Source organism: Colobus angolensis, unplaced genomic scaffold (assembly GCF_000951035.1).
Source record: "Colobus angolensis palliatus isolate OR3802 unplaced genomic scaffold, Cang.pa_1.0 Scaffold220, whole genome shotgun sequence".
Classification (NCBI taxonomy): Eukaryota; Metazoa; Chordata; class Mammalia; order Primates; family Cercopithecidae; genus Colobus; species Colobus angolensis.
The window spans coordinates 3,641,831-3,661,181 of record NW_012115378.1 but is presented as its reverse complement, the minus strand read 5'-3'; the positions used below and the strand labels follow the sequence as shown (position 1 = coordinate 3,661,181).

Here is a 19,351-nt window from a genome sequence, read left to right as displayed (position 1 = left end):
AGTAATTTCAATTACTGTTTGCCTACAAATAATGTGTAATTTTCCCCTGGCTTCTTTCAAGATGGTTTTCTTTCATTAGTTTCAATTATGATATGTTTGGGAATAATTTTTCTTTGAGTTTATCTTGTTTGGGTTCCACCAAGCATTTTGAATTGGCCTGCAAACAAATTTGGAAAACATTCAGCAATTATTTTTCTAATTTTTTTTTTTATCTACCAATTCCTTTCTTTTCTCCTTCTATGACTCCACTGGTACAAATATTAGATCTTCTGATACTGTACTATAGATCCCTGAGTCTGCTTTCTTAAATATTTTTTCTACTCTGTTTTTCAGCAAGGATAATTTCTATTGATCTACCTTTAAATTCATTGACTCTTCCATCTGCCATCTCCATTCTACTTTTGAACCCACCTACTGAATTTTTATCACATATTTTCTAATTCAAATATTGACATTTGATTCTTTTGACAGTTTCTGTGCTGAAAAAGTCTATCTTTTCATTCATTTCAACAGTGTTTGCATTTTCAATATAGAGCATGATTATGTTAGCTGCCTTTAAATCCTTTATAATTCCAACATCTGGCCCAACTCATTGTTGACATCTATTGATTTTTTTCTCTCTTAAGATTTGTTCCCTTTTCATTGTTCTTTATATGCCAAATAATTTCAGATGTAACCTGAACATTTTGAATACTATGTTGTGAAACTCCTTATCTTGATAAAATCCTTTGAAAAAAATATTATATTTGGATAGCATGCAGTAAATCCCATTAAACTGACACCAAAAATTCTGTCTTATCTTCACAGTTAGTGATTCCAATGTCAGTTCAGTTTTTAAATTTTGATATGTTTCTTTGGTTCTACCCTGCATCCATGCAACTCAGAGTTAGCCTTGGATTTGTGCAGTGGTTTATATCATACTTTAGTTCTCAAAGACTTTGCCGTGGTGCTTTGCATATATTTTGCACATTCTTAGCTTGACAATGAACACAGTTAATACAAAGATTTAGGGGATCTTCTCTTTGGAATTTCCCTCACACTCTCTAATTCCCAACAGATTACTTTTTTTCTGATGTTTCTGGCCTGAAAACTTTGTTACCTCTTAAAGTTTTAGTTATGTGCACTGTTGCACAATTCCATGTGATTGAGGCCATCTCCAGGAAAATGTAGCCCTGAAAAAGAGAATCTCACACACACTCTTTTGCCACAGGGACCAAGGGAACTTCTGTTTTCTGTTCTTCTGGCCAGAGACAGGTTTCCACTCAGGTTTTTAGGCCCCTCTCTGCTGGCACTGCTACCATCACGTCAGCAGTGCAGCTCCATGAGCAGGGTTGCCCTCATGCTAGGCCATTAGTGAAAATAGGAGGAAAAAAACAGACATGGTGATCCCTTCACATTCTGCAGGTGTCAAGGAACCCTATTCTTGGTCCTCTGGACAGAAAGAGCTTTTACTCAGAATTAGTATTATCTGCTCTCATTGTGCAGTTTCATGACTGAGGCTGTCCTTAGATTAAATCCAGCAGATGAAGAGGGGCAGGGCAAAGGAAACTCACCCCTTGTGCTGTGTACTTGCAGTTGACATCCATCCTCATTTTCCCTGCTATTGTTTGTTTTTCAGAGTCGTCAGGGAGTTATGTTGTATATTCCTCCCAGAGTTTTTAGTGTTATCAGTGGAAGGGATGGTTCATAGTGACCTTAGCCAGCTCTGGAACCCTATGGCAATTTTCTAGGAACAAAGACTCATGAGCCCCACCCTGACCCAGAATGTCCATTTTAACAAGATCCTCAGGTGACTGGTAGTCATGGTAATAGATGAGATGTCCTCAGCTAGATGACAAGAAAAAGATTCAAAAAAACCTCTCAGAATCTTACTAACAAGATTCACATAAAGTCCTCCAAGGTTCAAAATATCAGTTGTAATACACAGACACATATACATTTTTAAATGAAAACTGTAATTATTGGCTGAGCACAGTGGCTCACACCTGTAATCCTAGCACTTTGGGAGGCCCAGGTGGGTGGATCACCTAAGGTCAGGAGTTCCAGACCAGCCTGGCCAAAAGGTGAAACCCCGTCTCTACTAAAATTGCAAAAAAAAAAAAAAAAAAAAAGATCCAGGCATGGTGGTTCTCGCCTGTAGCCTGAACTGCTCAGGAGGCTGAGGCAGGAGAATCACTTGAACCCAGGAGGCGGAGGTTGCAGTAAGCTGAGATTGCACCACTGCACTCTAGCCTGGGCAACAGAGCAAGACTCCATCTCGAAAAAATGAAAAGAAAACTGTAATTATCGTAATTCACTGGGAAAGGGGATTTAAAGCAAGAAATAGGCTGGGTGCGATGGCTCATGCCAATAATCCTAGCACTTTGGGAGGCAGAGTCAGACAGATTGCCTGAAGTCAGGAGTTCGAGACCAGCTTTGTCAACATGTTGAAACCCCCATCTCTTATTAAATATACAAAAATTAGCCAGGCATGGTGGTGGGTGCCTGTAATCCCAGCTACTCTGGAGGCTGAGGCAGAATAATTGCTTGAACCTGGTATCTGAGGTCACACCACTACACTACAGCCTGGGTGGCCGAGTGAGACGCTGTCTAAAAAAAAGAAAAAAAAACCCAGAAAATAAGTAAAATCACACATTATATAGAAATGATAAATAAAATTATAATACATATACTTGATTATTTGTAAAGGCATAAAAATAATTATTATGTAGCAACATTGAGAAATGTTGATGGTAATAATTTTAATAAAAAATAGCAGAATTTAAAGTTGTATTTTAAACCATAACTAAAAATTATGCTAGGTATCATATTTTTTAAAATAATCCATTCATTAGGCATGATGAATGGCAAGAGAACTGGAATGCATGAACAGGATGGCAAGAGAACTGAAATCCAAGATAAAATGGTTATAGAAAAGGGAAAATTCTAAGGGAGTCAGGTTATAGTGGACTCCCTAACATCCACTTGCCCTCCTCTTCTCAACAGCCATAGTGATTATTTTTGGAGGTCTCATTTGTGTATATAGACTGATTAAAATACAGACTCTGAACTCAATCAAAACTCACAAGAAATTGAAGTAGTATAAAACCTAAGATTACTTAATGTATATTGAGAAATATAACTGTTAAATAGTCCCATCATTGGCAGCAGTTCAATCTGTGAATTCTCTCTGGTCAAGGCGGTTAGAAACACAAATAATTACAATGAGTTAAATATGGATTTAAAGAGGTTAAAATAATGGCAAGTATTTAAGGGCCCTCAGGCTCTTATGGATGTAAACATTTTCCTCAATAATAGGGATAACCCTTCAGGAAACACTAAGTTCCTCAGTTATCAAGACAATATATTATTCTGTGGGCACATCCAATATTTATATCTTTAATTCATATTTCTATGGCTGAACAAAAACTTATTAACACTTTCTATGTTAATTCAAAAAGCTCTTGTTATCAATTGTGAAGCTGTTCAGTCATAAGAAGTTAAAGTTGGAAGGCTAAAAGATCATATACTTCTTAATATTACATTTCCATTGAACATATACTAATGTATAATTATTTGCTAAACTTTTGTGATAGGACAAAGATCTTTAAGTGTGAGTCATCAAGCATGATGAGCATTGCAAGTGTACAACCCTTCCAAGAAACATTGTCTGTAATTTCCAGTTTCAATTACTTTAAAGTAGAATGGGAAATTAGTAATTACTTGTAAAGCAATCTAAGTAGTACAGAATTCGAAGTTCTTTTTTTCCATAGGTCTTTTTAGTAACTCACCCTTATTCTGAGTCTTTGCAATGCACTGAATTGAAATTTTGCACTCATTTCCTCAGTTTATGATATATTTAAATTACATAATTATAAGTGAAACTAGCAAAAGAGGGTATGGGAAAAACATAACTAATGGTATGCCTGCAACTCTACTGTATGTGCACAAAGTGCAAATAACTGCAGAGCAGATCACTATGAGTGAGCCTGTCCATGCCCTGGGTATCAGTCATGATGTTATACAGAAGAAAGAGAAAGTTAGTGTTAGTTCACCAGTGAAGCTCTATTAAAAGAGCTTTCATTAAGTTTTCAAGCACGTTACAGTCTGGTCCTACAGTGTTATAGCCATTCTGTCACTTTACAGTGACTTTGGATATCACTGTATTGATTAACTATGTTGATTACATTTCAATTTTAGAGAATGACCTATTTTATTTGAAAATACTAGGGGGTACATTATTATTATACTCCATGCATTTACAACAAAGTAATACAAATTAGCTAAAGGGTACTTACTCATAACACCTAATTTTTACATTAGAGCACCATTTACAGTGGAACAGACATATGAATTGTTTATAGAAGGACAGAGAAAGTTAAAGAAAAAGTTTTTTCTTGTTGTAGTAGAAAAGCATGCCCCTTCTGCTATCTTATCATGAATTTGTAGAAAAATCCTCCTTTATGGTGGAGGTTGCAGTGAGCCGAGATCACAGCACCGCACTCCAGGCTGAGTGACAGAGTAGACTCTGTCAAAAAACCAAAAAAAGGAAAGAAAGAAAAGAAAAGAAAAGAAAAGAAAAGAAAAGAAAAGAAAAGAAAAGAAAAGAAAAGAAAAGAAAAGAAAAGAAAAGAAAAGAAAAATCTTCCTTTAATAGGTAGTTCAAGGTAAATGTCATCTTACCCCTGTTCAAGTTACTGCTAATTATGAATTACATATTATAAATTAGTAAGAATAAACAAATAAACTAATTGTCTGTGATGGCAGCTTTTACAGAGAAAAATGAGCAATAACAGCAAAAATTCTTTCTTGGCCTCAGGTAAACAACAATGAGCATGTAAACAGAGAGTGCTTAGAGAACAATGACCCACATCTGATATTCAAACAAACCTTTGATATTAGATTTGAAAAATCTCATCTAATTAGGTCAATTGGGTAGAGCATGGCACTACTATGACCAGGCTAGGCCTTAGATCCCCATATGTGCCACTTAGCTTTACCCCATGGCCCTAGATTAAAACCCTAAAACCCTTCAGCCATCTGGCAACTGTAGTTACATCCAGTGAGAACCAATAAGGTTATTCCTTATTCTCAAAACTAGTCTTTCAACTTCTTAAATTTATTCTCTGAATTTTTCTCAAACTTCCAATTTTCTAACAGCTCCAAAATATTTCAAAACCTCATAACTGTGAGAATCACAAAAGAATATTTGATTAAAATTAGAAAGAGTGGAACACAAGAGGCTATTGAATAAACCTCAGATAGAAAGGAAGAAAATCAAAATAAACTCAACGTAGAGAGGGGAGACTAATTTACAATTTCCTCCAGTATCTTGACAAAAGAAAAAGACTTGCCAATTGCTGCTACTTTTTATATTCTATCCCCAAAATGTTAGGCAGATCTTCTTCAAAATGTGTAATATTTAAGTAAGTTATAAAAAATAAAATTATAGAATGATTATTTCTAATAAATGAGAACAAATATTATATTTTGTTATATTTCCTTTTATGTAAGTTTTCAAAAATTCTTTAATGTAAACTAATTATAATTATGAGAACAACAATTTCCTTTGATATGTCTACTTCTGTTTCTCCATCCTACTGCTAAAACAGTAAGCTACCTTGTATTCTACTCAAGAGATGAATGGAATATAATGAAATAATGTTTAAAAATAAAAACATTTAGAGAAAAATCAAAGTAACTTTTATATACACATATATTCCTAATGAGTCATCACTAAATATGTCAAATGATCTGTGAGAGATTACATCTTTTACTAAATTATAGACCATCGCATCAAAAACTATATAAATGGCAATACATAAGGTATTAGAGGAAAAGAACATTTAAGCTATTTCCAGCTGTATCCTAAACCACAAATAATCTCGGTCAAATACACTTGTTAAAAATTGACCTGTTAATTACACACATGTTTTTGGTAAATTTTACATTAAAGAACTATGTATCAGTTCCATTTTACTGTGTAACAAATTACCACAAATTGAATGGTTTACAACTTCTCAAACATTATCTCATTTTCTGTGGGTCAGAAGACTGGCATGTTTTAACTGGGTCCTCTGCTCAGGTTCTCATAAAGCTGAAATCAAGGTGTCAGCCAACTGCATTCTCATGTGGAAGCTCCACTAGGGAAAATCCACCTCCAAGTTCCCTTAGGCTGTTGGCAGAATTCATTCCCTTGTGGTTGTAGGACTGCAGTCCCCATTATTGTGCTTGTTGTTGGCCAAGTGTGCTCTCAGCATGGAGAGACCACTCTCAGCTCTTAACCACAAGCCCCCATTGCATTTCAGCAAGAACAAGTACATTTTAGGTTCCAAACCACCCTGACTTCCTCTTCTTGGAGTAGCCAGAAAAATACCCCCTGCTTTTAAAAGGCTAAAGTGATTAAATCAGATCCACATGAAAGGTCCCCCTTTCTTAAAGTCAGCCTTACCATATAACATAATAATTATGGAAGTTATGGGGCTCGTCATGTTCTCAGATGCTGCCCACACTCAAAGTAGAAGGGATTATACAAAGGTGGGGGTCATCTGAGACTCATCCTGGGATTCTGACTACCACAATGTACAAAACACTGAAGAACCCTTCATGATAGATAGAGGCATATGTTTATTGCCAGGGTTTGAATGTGATCCCCGAAGCTCCTTTGTTGAAAACTTAATCTCCAACGCAACAGTGTTGAGAAGTGGAACCTTCAAAAGGTGATTAGATCATGAGGGCTCTGTTCTTATTTACTTATTTATTTTATTTTATTTCTTTTGAGACAAGAGTCTCACTCTGGAGTGCAGCGGTGCAATCTCCATTCACTGCAACCTCCGCCTCCCGGGTTCAAGTGATTGTCCTACCTCAGCCTCCTGAGTAGCTGGGACTACAGGCACACATCACCACGCCCAGCTAATTTTTGTATTTTTAGTACAGATGGTGTTTCACCACATTGGCCAGGATGATCTTGATCTCTTGACCTTGTGATCTGCCTGCTTTGGCCTCCCAAAATGCTGGGATTACAGGCATGAGCCACTGTGCCTGGCCTCTGTTCTTATGAATGAATTAATGTCATTGATCTCTGGATTGAGTTCCTAATAAAAGAATACGTTTGGACTTTTTCCCTTCTCTCTCGCAAGAGGGCTCCCTTCTATTTTCTGACATGGGATGAGGCAGCAAGAAGGCTTTTGCCAGATGTCGGCCCCTTCACCTTGGGCTTCCCAGCCTCCAGAACTGTAAGAAATAAATCCTCATTCTTTATAAATTATCCATTCTGTTATAACAACACAAAATGGACTAAGACAGGCATAAAATCAAAGGAGTATAAGCAAGAAAAAATGGGGTAAAATTTAGAATATTGCATTCAAGCATGAACTTCATGTTTTGAGAAGCATTTGAAACATTCATTTTACTTTTAAAGGTCCATGTTTAAATAAGTATTCCATATAGAATTCTCCACTTGAATTTTTAGAAGGATTTCTCCAATGGGAAATCTTTGTAGTTGTGTATGTACTAATAACTAAGAGGTTAAGAATTATTCCTCCTCAGTTTCCCCCTACATAAAAAAATATTTTATTACAAGATGACAGAAAGTATTTCAGCTGAGTGTAAAGTTTTAACTTCAATGTTCTCTGAGAGGCAATATGGTATTATAGATTAGAATAAAGTATTCAAATTGGTATGTGTACACTCAGGCAGTGCCTAAGATAACCTATTGAGGTAAAGAAGGAAATGTTAAAACTTGGATTTTTATGTATTTTAGTATCAACCCAATATATTTGTATTTTTAAATATAGTTTATAATGGGTTAAGTATTGGTGCAGTGTTATGAAGATGTAGTTTATGAAAGTGTACATATTGGGGGAATTTCTTTTAGCAATTGAGTTACATTATCTTAAGAATTTGGAAACCAGCGATTTAAAGTAAGGGTTTCAGAATCCAATTGAAATGGTTTCTTGTCCCAAGCTGTGTGATTTTTAGAAATTCACCTTAATGTAAACCATAATCTTCACATGAGTATAATAAAAAGTGTTAATACCATAGGACTATTGTGAAGATTAAAGGGACTTTTTGTTTCAAATTATTAGCCCAATCATTAACCTATAATAAGAACTTGATAAATGTAAGGCATCGATATAGTGTTCATATTAATTGCATTACATGCAACACTTGCAATTGCCTAAAGAAAGTAGTCTGCCCATTAAAGAGCTTGAGAGCAGGAAAAAAAATCAGCTTTTTTTTGCGTTAGAGTGCCCGCCCTTGTATGCTGTTGGTAGGACTGTAAAATGGTCAAACTGCTATAAAAATAGTAGGGTAGATCCTCAAAAAATTAGAACTACCATATGATCCAGCAAACCTGCTTCTGTGTACATATCCAAAAATATTGAAAGTAGTGTTTTGAGGACAAATTTGCCCACTCGTGCTCATAGCAGCACTACTCACAATAATAGAAGTACAAGTAACTCAAATGGCCATCAACAAATGAATGCACAAACAAAATGGCATATACCTACAATGGAATATTATTCAGCCTTTAAAAGGAGGGAAATCCTGTCACATATAATTATAACATGGATGAATCTTAAAGACTTTATGCTAGTAAAATGAGTCAGTGATAAAAAGACAAATTCTGTATGATTCCACTTATATGAGGCATCTAAAGTGGTTCAATTCATATAATCAGAAACTAAAATGGCACTTTACCAGGTGATGGAGAGAAAGGAAAAAGGGGAATTCTTGTATAATATAGAGTCTCTCTTATGCAAGATGAAAAAGCTCTGGATATCTGTTGCAAGACAATGTGAATATACTTAACACTATTTAAGTCTACAATGTAAAATGATTAATATGGTAACTTTTACGATGTGTGTTTTTTTACCACAATTAAAATACATAGGTAGATGGATGGATGGACAGTTGGACAGATAGATATATATACATAGATAAAACTAAAAAGCTTTTGTGTGGTGGTAAACAAGAAGTTGTTGTATAATGTCCCATTATGTGGTGTCAGACTGGGAAGTGATTTTTATTTATTCCACTAATACCGAGAATCAAAATGCATCACCCATTATGCCAGGTACTAGAGATTAAATTTTTCTTCAAAATAGCTTTGGGGAAATTTAACAAATTATCAAGCAATAAGCATATTTTATAATACGGTGAGAATCTGATGGCTTCAAGAGGTATTAGCTCGGTAGAATCAATCAACAGTTGAACATTGACTATGAGAGGGAGAAATCAAGGCTGCCATACAAATTTCACCTTGTATAGGTAAGTAAAGTTGTACTGCTATCCATGGAGAGAGGGGAATAAGAAAAAGATGTGTCAGCTGGGAGGACCTCGGATGGGAAAATGGAAAGAAGAAAAATGTGTTTCTGGACATACTTAATTTGAGATACTTTGGGACGTCTCGGTGGAAACACCCGATAGAAAAATCCAAAATACAGCTGACCCTTGAACAACCTGGGGTTAGGTGTACTGACACCCTCTGCAGCTGAAAACCTGCATATAATTCTGACTCCCTTAAAACTTAACTACTAATAGTCTACTGTTGACTGCAAGCCTTAGCAAAAAGACAGTCTATTAAGCCATGAATAGACTAGTACCTGCATAGATTTTTAAGCATTCATGGCATATATTTTTCTTAGATTTTTTATATTTCTAGATTGTGCAGTTTATCTGAGAGTTTTTTCAAATTGTTATAAATTTCCAAAAATTTTCCAAGTACTTATTGAAAAAAATCCACATATAAGTAGACCCACGCAATCCTGATCTGTGTTGTTCAAGGATCAACTGTACAGATTTGGACTTCAGAAGATACACATTATGTCACCAGAACACAGGCCTAACTGAAGCCATAAACAGGCACACAGTTATCCAGGACAAAATATAGAGTTATACAAGAAATTCAAATATATCTCAGCAAAATAATTTAATTTCAAGAATAAAGAAGTAAACAATTCATGAAATTTGGGAAAATCAATTTGCCTTAGAATTTTACAGAGCACACACAATATCTATAATGTTATGAGAGAAAGAGTAAAATAAAGAATCTGCATCTGGTTAGTTGTTCTTCCAGGATAAAGGTAAAAGACAAATACTCTCAATTGTATATGAAATTCAAAGAATAGAATGCATGGACCTTCTTCAGGAAAAAAATGATAAACTGTAATGAGAGCCAATCAAATCAAGGAATTCAGAGGTAAAGGAAACCAGATAACAAAAAAGACAATAAACAATTAAATAGGAAAATAATGTTTAAAACTAAATTATTTAACATTAATATCAACAACACTGACAACATAATTATAATATAATGAATATAATAAATTATAATATATAAGTATAATATAATAAGTGAAATGAAATGTAAACCAGGATCTAAGAAACAAGGAGGTGGGAAGAAGAGAAAATATGCTTGTTTCTCATTTATCATTAGAGAGAGTCAATAATATTGTATAAAATGGAAATTTGTAATTGGTAAAATAAGTGTACCTCGACATCCTAAAGGTTTTCTTAATCTTTTCCATTAACTTCAGGAATAAATATCTTTGAGAAGAAACATTTATCTATTGGTGTTTCATTAAATTTTATGTATTTCTTCTTTTGTCACACTGACAATCTTATATTTTCTTATTCTTACTTAAATTAGCATATCATCATTATCCTAGTTTTAGAAAATTATTTCTGCCTGTCCATATACAACTATCAGTCATTGTATCGACTCTCGGTATATATGTTTAGAGAGGAATCTAGAATGATGTTCATAATTAGCTTATGGTCGCTACATTTTGATGGGACATTTGGTATGACTTTTTCTTTATTTCTTTCCTTTTCATTTAACTTTGTTAAAAGCTGAGACAGTATCACTTTTAGAATAACAGTCATTTTTTCTTCCAAAAACGAAGTAGAATAAATCTTAATAATACATGTGTACATAAATACATACAAGTATACCTTGTATTTCTTTTCTTTTCTTTTCTTTTTTTCTTTTTAATTGAGAGTCTCAACTCTGTCGCCCAGGCTGGAGTGCAGTGGTGCCATCTCGGCTCACTGCAACCTCTGCCTCCCGGGTTCAAGCAATTCTCCTGCCTCAGCTAATTTCTTTTGTATTTTAGTAGAAATGGGGTTTCACTGGGGAATCTTCCCATCTTGGCTTCCCAAAATGCTAGGATTACAGGCGTGAGCCACCGGGCTTGACCTTGTATATTAGCTCCATGTGGCAGTGTGATTTAGAGTTCATAAAATATACCTAATTATAATTATATCGTGATTTTCATGTTCTATTAATCATATTTTAAACAACTTCTTTTTTAGCATTTACTATGTGCCCAGCATATGCTGCATATACCACATGCTTGTGTGTATGTGTGTGTATATGTATGTGTATATATGTGTGTATATGTATATATAGCATATGTTAGTATATATTATATACACTACTAATTATGCAAAACTACTAAGACTAGTATTAATACTAACATTTTATAAAGAGGAAACTGCATCTTTAGTTAAACTTTAGCCGACCCAGAACTCCAGTAAATGTCAGAGCCAGGATTTAAATTGTGCTCTAAAATCTATACTCTATGCACTATGCCATGTTTCTTGCCATCTATGCTATCCATGAAGTTTGTTTTATCTTGTTATCTAAAGATTGTAAAAATGAATATAACCTAAAACATAGTAGATTCACATTCATCTTTCCCAGTTAGACCAAAACAAAAAACAAAAAAAACAAAAAAGAAAGAGTGAAAGTCTTAGCAAATACAATAGCTATTAGGAAAAGGTCTTTATAGACTTGACATAAGATTAAAGTCCTTGAAAGTTCTCCTGGCATATGCCTGTATTTTCTTCTTCATCTTTCCTCCGTTTTATGCAGTGAGTCTAGAGAGTAAACCGTGGGCAGTAGGATCCCAGCAGACTAAGGAAGATTATACAAGAAATATATACGAGTGCCACATCTCGCCCCATCTCCCTATTGTGGCTACTAACAGGACAAGGAAGAACCAATGGAAAAATCAAAAACTGGTATCTCAAGAAATAAGTGTGGGATAGTCTTTGTACTCTAACATGGTCATATTTCCTCTTTATATTCAGAGGAAATATCCTGCCCCTTAATAATCAAGCCAGAGTGGCCTTTACTAATGGTCCCTACTGTTCCCTGAGAGCTAACCTGTGCTGGGGACTTGTCATAGATGATTTATTCTTCACAACTCTACAAAGAATCACTAAGTCAGCTAATAAGCCACATTGCTGATATTCATTCTTGGGGTCTATTTCACCCCCAAATCCTATGCTGCAGGATCTCCCAAAGTACTTTAATGAAAAGAAAAATGCATTGGCTATCAACAGCAATGTCCACTGTAGAAGCAAAAATGTGTTTCCATCTCAGTGACTACTATGATGATTTGTCTTTGTGTCATAGATACAAAGTATCATGATAAATAACTGGGTCTGTAGCAGATTCCAGATCAAGGCCTAATATAGGTGCCTTAGGCATAAAGTTAGGCCAGGTGGAAAGGTACACATGACTCCTCTTGGGGTATTATTTCTTCCACTCTGATGTCGCATAAAGGATTTATGACCAAAACCACAGTCAGAAAAATAACAAAAACAGTTACTGTTTATGAGTCAGTCCATGAATATTCATTACAATCACTGTACAGTAATCAATTAGTAGTATGCACAGCAAGAACAATATGAAATCTGAGGCTACAGATTGCAGAACTGAATAAATCATCATTTGTAAATGACACAACTAAAGAGAACACATTTTCCTTTTTGGATGGAAATTCATTTTATGACCTGTATTAGAATAAATATAAGAAAGAAATATATATAAGAAGGGCATAATTTAGACCTTTGTGTCTGTTCCTACAAATATAGGTCAAGTAAAGTATTACATCTTTTGATTATACAGTTTCAATATTCATAACTTTCTTTGCTTGATATTGAAAGACAAAAACATGAGCTTACCAAATTCCTAATGTTTTGTACAATGCAGCGGACTTTTTAAAAAGAGTGTTTAATCAATTTTCTGCTTTTCTAAGTTTACCATTCACAATATCAAATGGCATAATGTGTTCTGGTAGTTTAAATTGCAAGTGTGATGTTTCCACTAATTGTTGCCAGAAAACATTAATCAGGATCAAAAGCTTCTAAAAACAAACTAAACTAGAACTATCAAATGTGTAAAACAGAGTTACCACAGTTAAGTGAATTTAAAACTACCGCTGCTTAAAAGTTGGATGTAATCAATGTCAACCATTTGCTATATCGCTTTCAGAACTGTTTTAAGTCATTCATCCTTTCATTCTTCTAAATTTCTGACACTTTTAATGAAAGAATGTATAAAAATAACAGTGGTACTATCTGTAAAGCAGATGGGTTGCTCAACAAACTGCATATGCGCGTGCGTGTGCAGTGCAGGCGGGCGCGCAAAAGCACAGGTCCAACACAGGACCTAAAATGGCTGAGTTGCTGGATGTTGTTGCTTGGTGACCAAACCGTATCTCCTCCATCAAAAAGCAGTCTAAACATCAGTGACAGATATGTCCCCTTAGGTTTAGACATGACCAGGACAAATATTAAAGGGCATATTTATCCTTTTCAGTAGTCAATATTTTTATTTTAAGTCCGTTGTAACTTGCTCGATTTTATCATCAGTTAAGTTTAGGCTTTGGGGGAAAGTAGTTGGAAAGCTACATCTCTTCTTTTGGGAAAATGAGAGTAGAACCAAGCTGCTTTACCTATGAGACTTAAAGATAGTCTTGTTTCAATTAAGTTTATGTGGTGTGTCTACTCTGTTCTAACATAACCTCCCAGGTGCCATCAGTCTCTCTTTCTTTCATTAAACAAAGTAGATAATTAGCCTCAGCCTGTCTTCTCCCCTTTTCTCTTTCCCTTCTCGCAGTGGTAATGATGTCTAATTATCAGCAGCAGTGGATTACTGCAACATCAGGAGCAAAGCATCTCTTACTGACAGCAAAGCCAGCCGCGAACCCTCAAACCTCAAGCAGCTAAGAATCATTCTTAGTCTCCACGAAAATACTATTCAAATACAGTATTTTATTTTGATCAATATATGCCTTGGAATTAAGAGAAAATATATTTTTGTCCTCTTGGTGACTGTACTTCTACCATCGGAAAGAAAAATCAACATATCGTTAAGGAAGGAATAATTTGAGATGTGGGGAAACACATGATAAAAGGGGATCCTTTATTTTTTAACTCCATTGAAATCATGATTGGCTGTCTCTCAGAGAAGGAGGAGCCTATAATTCTATGTCAGGAGCGGTATAAAAATGTTATAAAGAGCAATAGGCAAGTTCATAAATTAAAAACCTCTTCAATATTTCAAAACAGGCTTGAATAAAAAGCAGAGCTCTTAAGTACTACATGGAAACCATTATCTAAGAATCACCTGATGAATTATATTCTCTCCCATAAATATATGGAATCTTTACTGAATAGAGAAACACGTGTTACTTTATTATTATCCCTGGAGTTGTCACTCTATGCTAGATGTCTTAGCAGTAATTCTTTAGCAATTCTGCATAAATTTTTGACTCAAAATCGTGGTATATTAATGCATGAATGCTAGTTTGAATAACTGGCATTTATGATGATCTTAGTGTCTCTGGAATTGTTCTGAATTTATGTTATTTAAAATAATCTTTTAAAGGACACTTATGTTAATACATATAGTGGGTGTAGTCAAATCCATATGAGTATAAACTCATTGTACCAATACCCAAGTGAAGCTATCTGACAGTTAAATAGAGGGACCTAAGTTTAACATAAAAGAAATGAAAAATAAACTTCCCAACTAACAGTGTTCCTTTAAAACATACATAATATTATGAAATAATACCTTAAGTAAAGATATCTTAAATGATTTTATCCATTCAGTTAGCTCAGTATTGTCCAAAGGAAAATGCATGTTTATGTTTTGAATTCTTGATATTATTCCCGATACAAATTAATCAAAGCACTTCATTCTATATACCAGATTTCTGGCTCATCCAGATGTAAATAAACCTCAGTTCTAATTCATGCCAATCTAGTCCTCATTATTTAGGAAAGCCAGACAATAATCCCACCATTGTCTTTAGTAGTGACACATGTTAAAGGAGAAGACACATTTATAGGTCCATCTCTTAGAAATTTCCCAACAATAGGACATTGTTAAAAAACAACCACCACCACAGAACTTTCATGTGTGTTTCCATTTCACCTTTATTTTCGGTTCCCAATTTCTATATAAATTCTAAAATAAATATACATCCTTCAAACAAGTACTTCTAATTAATCTCAGGAAACCGTAAACTGATTTCCAAACCTAAAAGAGCCTTCCAAATAATGCTTTAAAAAATAACTTTTCATGCACATATTTTCAGTTTAATATAATACACCTCCATTAGAGATAGAGTAGCTTTCAAAGCGTCTCCTTTCTAGCATCCTCCAGGAATACTGCACCGGGAAACAGTTGCCAGTACAGGAAAGTGAAAAGGAGGAAATGCTCAAGAAACCCCAAAGCAAGGCAAAAATACAAAGGATGCCAGATAGCCTCCCCCATCCCTACTCCGGGCGAGTACCCACCGTGGCATGATGCAGAAAGGTCTCATGCATCAGATCTGCCATCCTACTTGTAGCCCACAGTTCCCATCTTCTGTGAAGGAAATCAACGCTGCTGCGGCTCCCCAGCCCCACTGGCTTCTGCAGCGTGAGGCTGAGATGCACTGGGCTCTCAATGCCAGTGCCTCACGGCGCCTGGGCTAGAGCTTTGTGGCCATGAGACTAGAGCCACCCCAGAAAGAGGAACAAATACACACACCATTCGATAGCGCCTAAACCCATCTCTCTTTGTTGTTCATCTTCTAGCTGCGGCTTTATTTGTAGAAGAGGGAAGTGAGGAAGGGAATAGGGGGCGGGGAAGAGGAATCTCCAGGACCTAATCTACAATCTCAACAGTCGCGGCAACGATCTCTGGGAGTGATCGAGGCATTCGGGCTGCCCCGTGCCTCCTGGGCGGCGATCTAACGATAAAACCTGACGGTGTCCTGGGGAAAACCCCACATCCACCGCTAGCGCCACATTCGGGCTTTATGCCAATAAGGAGACACCGTAGACTATCGATCAGACTTGTCTGTTCTCAGAGCGTGCGGCCGGGCTTCCAGCCTGGCCTTTATGCGCGGTGGCGGCGGTGGGACACGCGCCAGGCGCCCAGAGAAGGACATGGGACAATGGCCCAGCCCGGGGACGCTAGACGCCGCCCGACCCGGGGAAGGAAGCTCCAGCAGCCGGTCCGGGAGCCCGAGGCGGGGAGGCAGGCCAGCTCTGGAGGTGCGCTGCCGCTTTAAAATAAAGGACCACAAAGACTCCACAGTGGGGAAAACGCGCCTGGCTAATGCGAGTGGGGACGACTTGGGGAGGGGGTTGAGGAAGGTAGGGGGCACACGAGCCAACGGCGGCTCACGGCTCCCCCTCTCTCCCGCCTCTCTCCTTCCTCCCTCCCCGCCGGGTTGCTCCGGCAGACAAATAACAGAGGAAGGTGAGTCACTCACCGTGGTCTTGACAGGCACGTAGAGCACTTGCTTGGCGCCGCCGCCTCCCCCGCGGACCTCGTCCGGCTGGCCCAGCTGGAAGCCCTTCGATTTGACCCAGAATTTAAATTTGGCGTTGTCCGTGGAGCTCGACTCGGAGCCATTGAGGAGCTGGACGATCCGCTCGTATTTTTTACGGGTCACCGTCTTGGTCTTGCCTGAGTCCCCGTAAGTCCTGAGGCACCAGTCCTGGAACTGGCGGTACATGTCGCGCTCGCTCTCCATGTTCCCCGCGCCCGGCCGCCGGCCGGATGCTCCCAGCGCACTTCGCACCTGTTCACCCTGGGCTCATGTAAAATGCAGCCCTGGCCACGTTGCAGGGATGCGAGGTCCCGGCCGCCGCGGGAGCCTGGTTTGGGTGGGGGAAGGGATGGGGAGAGGGGAGGAGGGTCCGGTTGGGCACCAGCAATCAATGCCCTGTGCTACCAAGTCTGGTCCATTCGTAATTGCAACGGCTGTCTCGGACGCTTTTCCTGTTCCCTTAGCGATCGGTCTCTTTAATATTGTGTGACCAGGACCATCCCAACAGCATTCTGGGCCAGAGAAGCTGGGTTTTGAATAATTAAAATCCCACTCCTTGGTTTATTAAAAATCCCAATATTGAATTGGGGTGGTCCCTAGACGCCTCGCCCCCGGGCTGCGTCCGGGGCTGGGCAGGTGGAGCGCAGCGCCGCCTCCCCGCGCGCGCCCCAGAAGCTTCCCCAGCCACTGGCCCCGTGTTCCAGGAGTGAGGGCTGCGCTTCTCCTGAAAGCAGCCGCCGGCCCAGCGCCTGCGAGCCCCGAAGGGCACACGGGTCCCGGATCTCTCCTTCCTCCTGGGTCCTGATTTGACCTTCCCCACGACGGGTGTTAAGGGACTAGAAAGAGAGAAAGTTCTTACCTGTCATGTTTTTAAACCTATCAAATTCTGTTTTACAGAATTATTTTATGAAGATATTTTTTAAAACGGTTTAAAATCTCATTTCTTCAGATGTATTTGGAATAAATTCCAGCCCTGTATGTAGATTCTACGAGTTAAGTCCCAGAAATTAGCAAAGCATTGATGGAGATTTGGCCATAGTTCTACAGGATAAATTGTAGTGCCCCAAACAGATATCCGTTCCAGGGGGATGTGGGTAACGGAAGGCAGGCCGCTGGTGGCGGGTCTCCCGGATAATAATGGGACCCCCAGACAGGACTCCTCTGGTTTCTGCTGAACAAGACATAGAAGTAAGTTTAGGATACAGATGCTTGAAACCCTTTGCACGAAATTAAAATAGATAGAGAAAGATCATTTTCTCCTTGCTTGGTCACAGTTTGCAGTTCACACGGGAGGTTTCAGTTGCCTATTTTCCCCCTGCCACGTCATGGACACCCCCTCCACTGCTCTGAGTAGCCAAATATGAGTTCCTCTGGACTATTTTTCCAAGCAGATGAAGTCAGCAGTTGCTCCATTCAGGACTTCCATCCATTTGTTTCCAGAGCTCGAAATAGGGGAGTTCCCATCCTCCTCGCGCGGCGGCTGCGGCCGCTCCTCTTTATTCTACTCTCAGTCGAGGCCCGCGCCCGTCCCAGGGAGCGGCTCTGCCAGGAAAACGGCCCGACTAGTGCCCGGCGCCTGGGCTGCGTCCGAGCCCACCTTCTTCCCTCGTCGTCGTCTCCCAGACTGAAACCCGGAAAGGGAACGCGGGATGTTTGCGCCCACTGCGCTGTAGCTGGTCCTGGCACTTGCAAAATGGTCAGTGGCTCCTGCTCGGCCAGGATGAGTGTGTGCGTGTGTGTGAGCAAGGGAGCGAGGGTGTGCGGTGTGCAGGGGGTGCGCTGTGTGTGCGCGCGTCTCCGGGCAGGTCTCGCGGCGGCTGGAGCCGGGACTGACAGCCCGGGCGGAGCGCAGGCAGCTCCACACACTAAACCTCTCGCCTCTCCCCTCACCCCCACCCCTCCCACTCCCCTCTCCTTCCCCCACCCTCCCCGGCCCCTTCCAAGCTCTCTGATTGGCCAATGGGACAAAAGTTTCTGTGGAGACGGCTGGGCGCTGACGTCACGGGCAGAATTGTCCCATTTAGGGATCCCGGGGGCAGTGCGCATGCTGCAGGCTGCAGGTTAGAGGCAGGAGGAGGTAGCAGCGGGCCCGACGGCAGCCAGGTGGCGGAAAGGAGCACGCAGCATCCAGGTGGGGGGACGACTCCAGCAGGGTTTCCATGGAGATTCCTCTGGGTCTAGCCTAAAAACAGCAGATCAGCTGACACCATTAGCTCAGGACCTAATTACTGCTTATTGGAGCAACAAATGAGGGAGAGGGCCAGCTGCAAAGGAAGAGTTTATCCCCCCACCCCATTCCCCCATCTCCTCCTTTCTCCCCCTCTCTCCATCGCTCTTGAGTCCCGGGTGAATTCTCATTAACTTGCAAGATTCCTGCAACAACAGCTCCCCTTCTCCAGAGGCCACCCCGACTGCTTTTATTTTTTTATTTCCTTCTTTTGTATTAAAAAAGTACTAAAATAAATCAGTTGTTCTGAGTCCTTGAATTTTTGTTCAATACATACTAGACCATAGAGCTCAGAGAAGACACTGTCCAATAAGTCACAAGTGAATCTAATACAAGGGACACAGGGGAAAAATATCACTTTCAATTTATTGAGGTGAACAATAATCTTTAGATATTTCACGTTAAAAAAATCTCAATATCTTAAATACATGAATATTTGAAACACGCAATTGGACAGAAGAATATTCTGAACCACCCTTCTAGTGGGGTATACTTCACAGGAACAACTCTGTTAAGT

The 19,351-nt window shown here is 38.9% G+C and overlaps 1 protein-coding gene across 6 annotated transcripts in view; it reads right to left on the bottom strand.

Moving 5' to 3' along the window:
- NOL4 (nucleolar protein 4) overlaps nt 1-18,495 on the bottom strand; it is a 383,989-nt gene extending 365,494 nt beyond the window's left edge. For 3 of the 6 annotated variants that reach the window (XM_011943709.1, XM_011943712.1, XM_011943714.1), the window contains exon 1: nt 16,548-18,045. In XM_011943709.1, coding sequence (XP_011799099.1) covers nt 16,548-16,811 — 264 coding nt within the window. In that variant the 5' untranslated portion in view covers nt 16,812-18,045. Of the gene's footprint in view, nt 1-15,582; nt 16,387-16,547; nt 18,046-18,204 lie in introns of those variants that run through there. The other 3 variants (XM_011943715.1, XM_011943713.1, XM_011943710.1) reach the window with 2 other exon arrangements.
- Nucleotides 18,496-19,351: the final 856 nt, after the last annotated feature.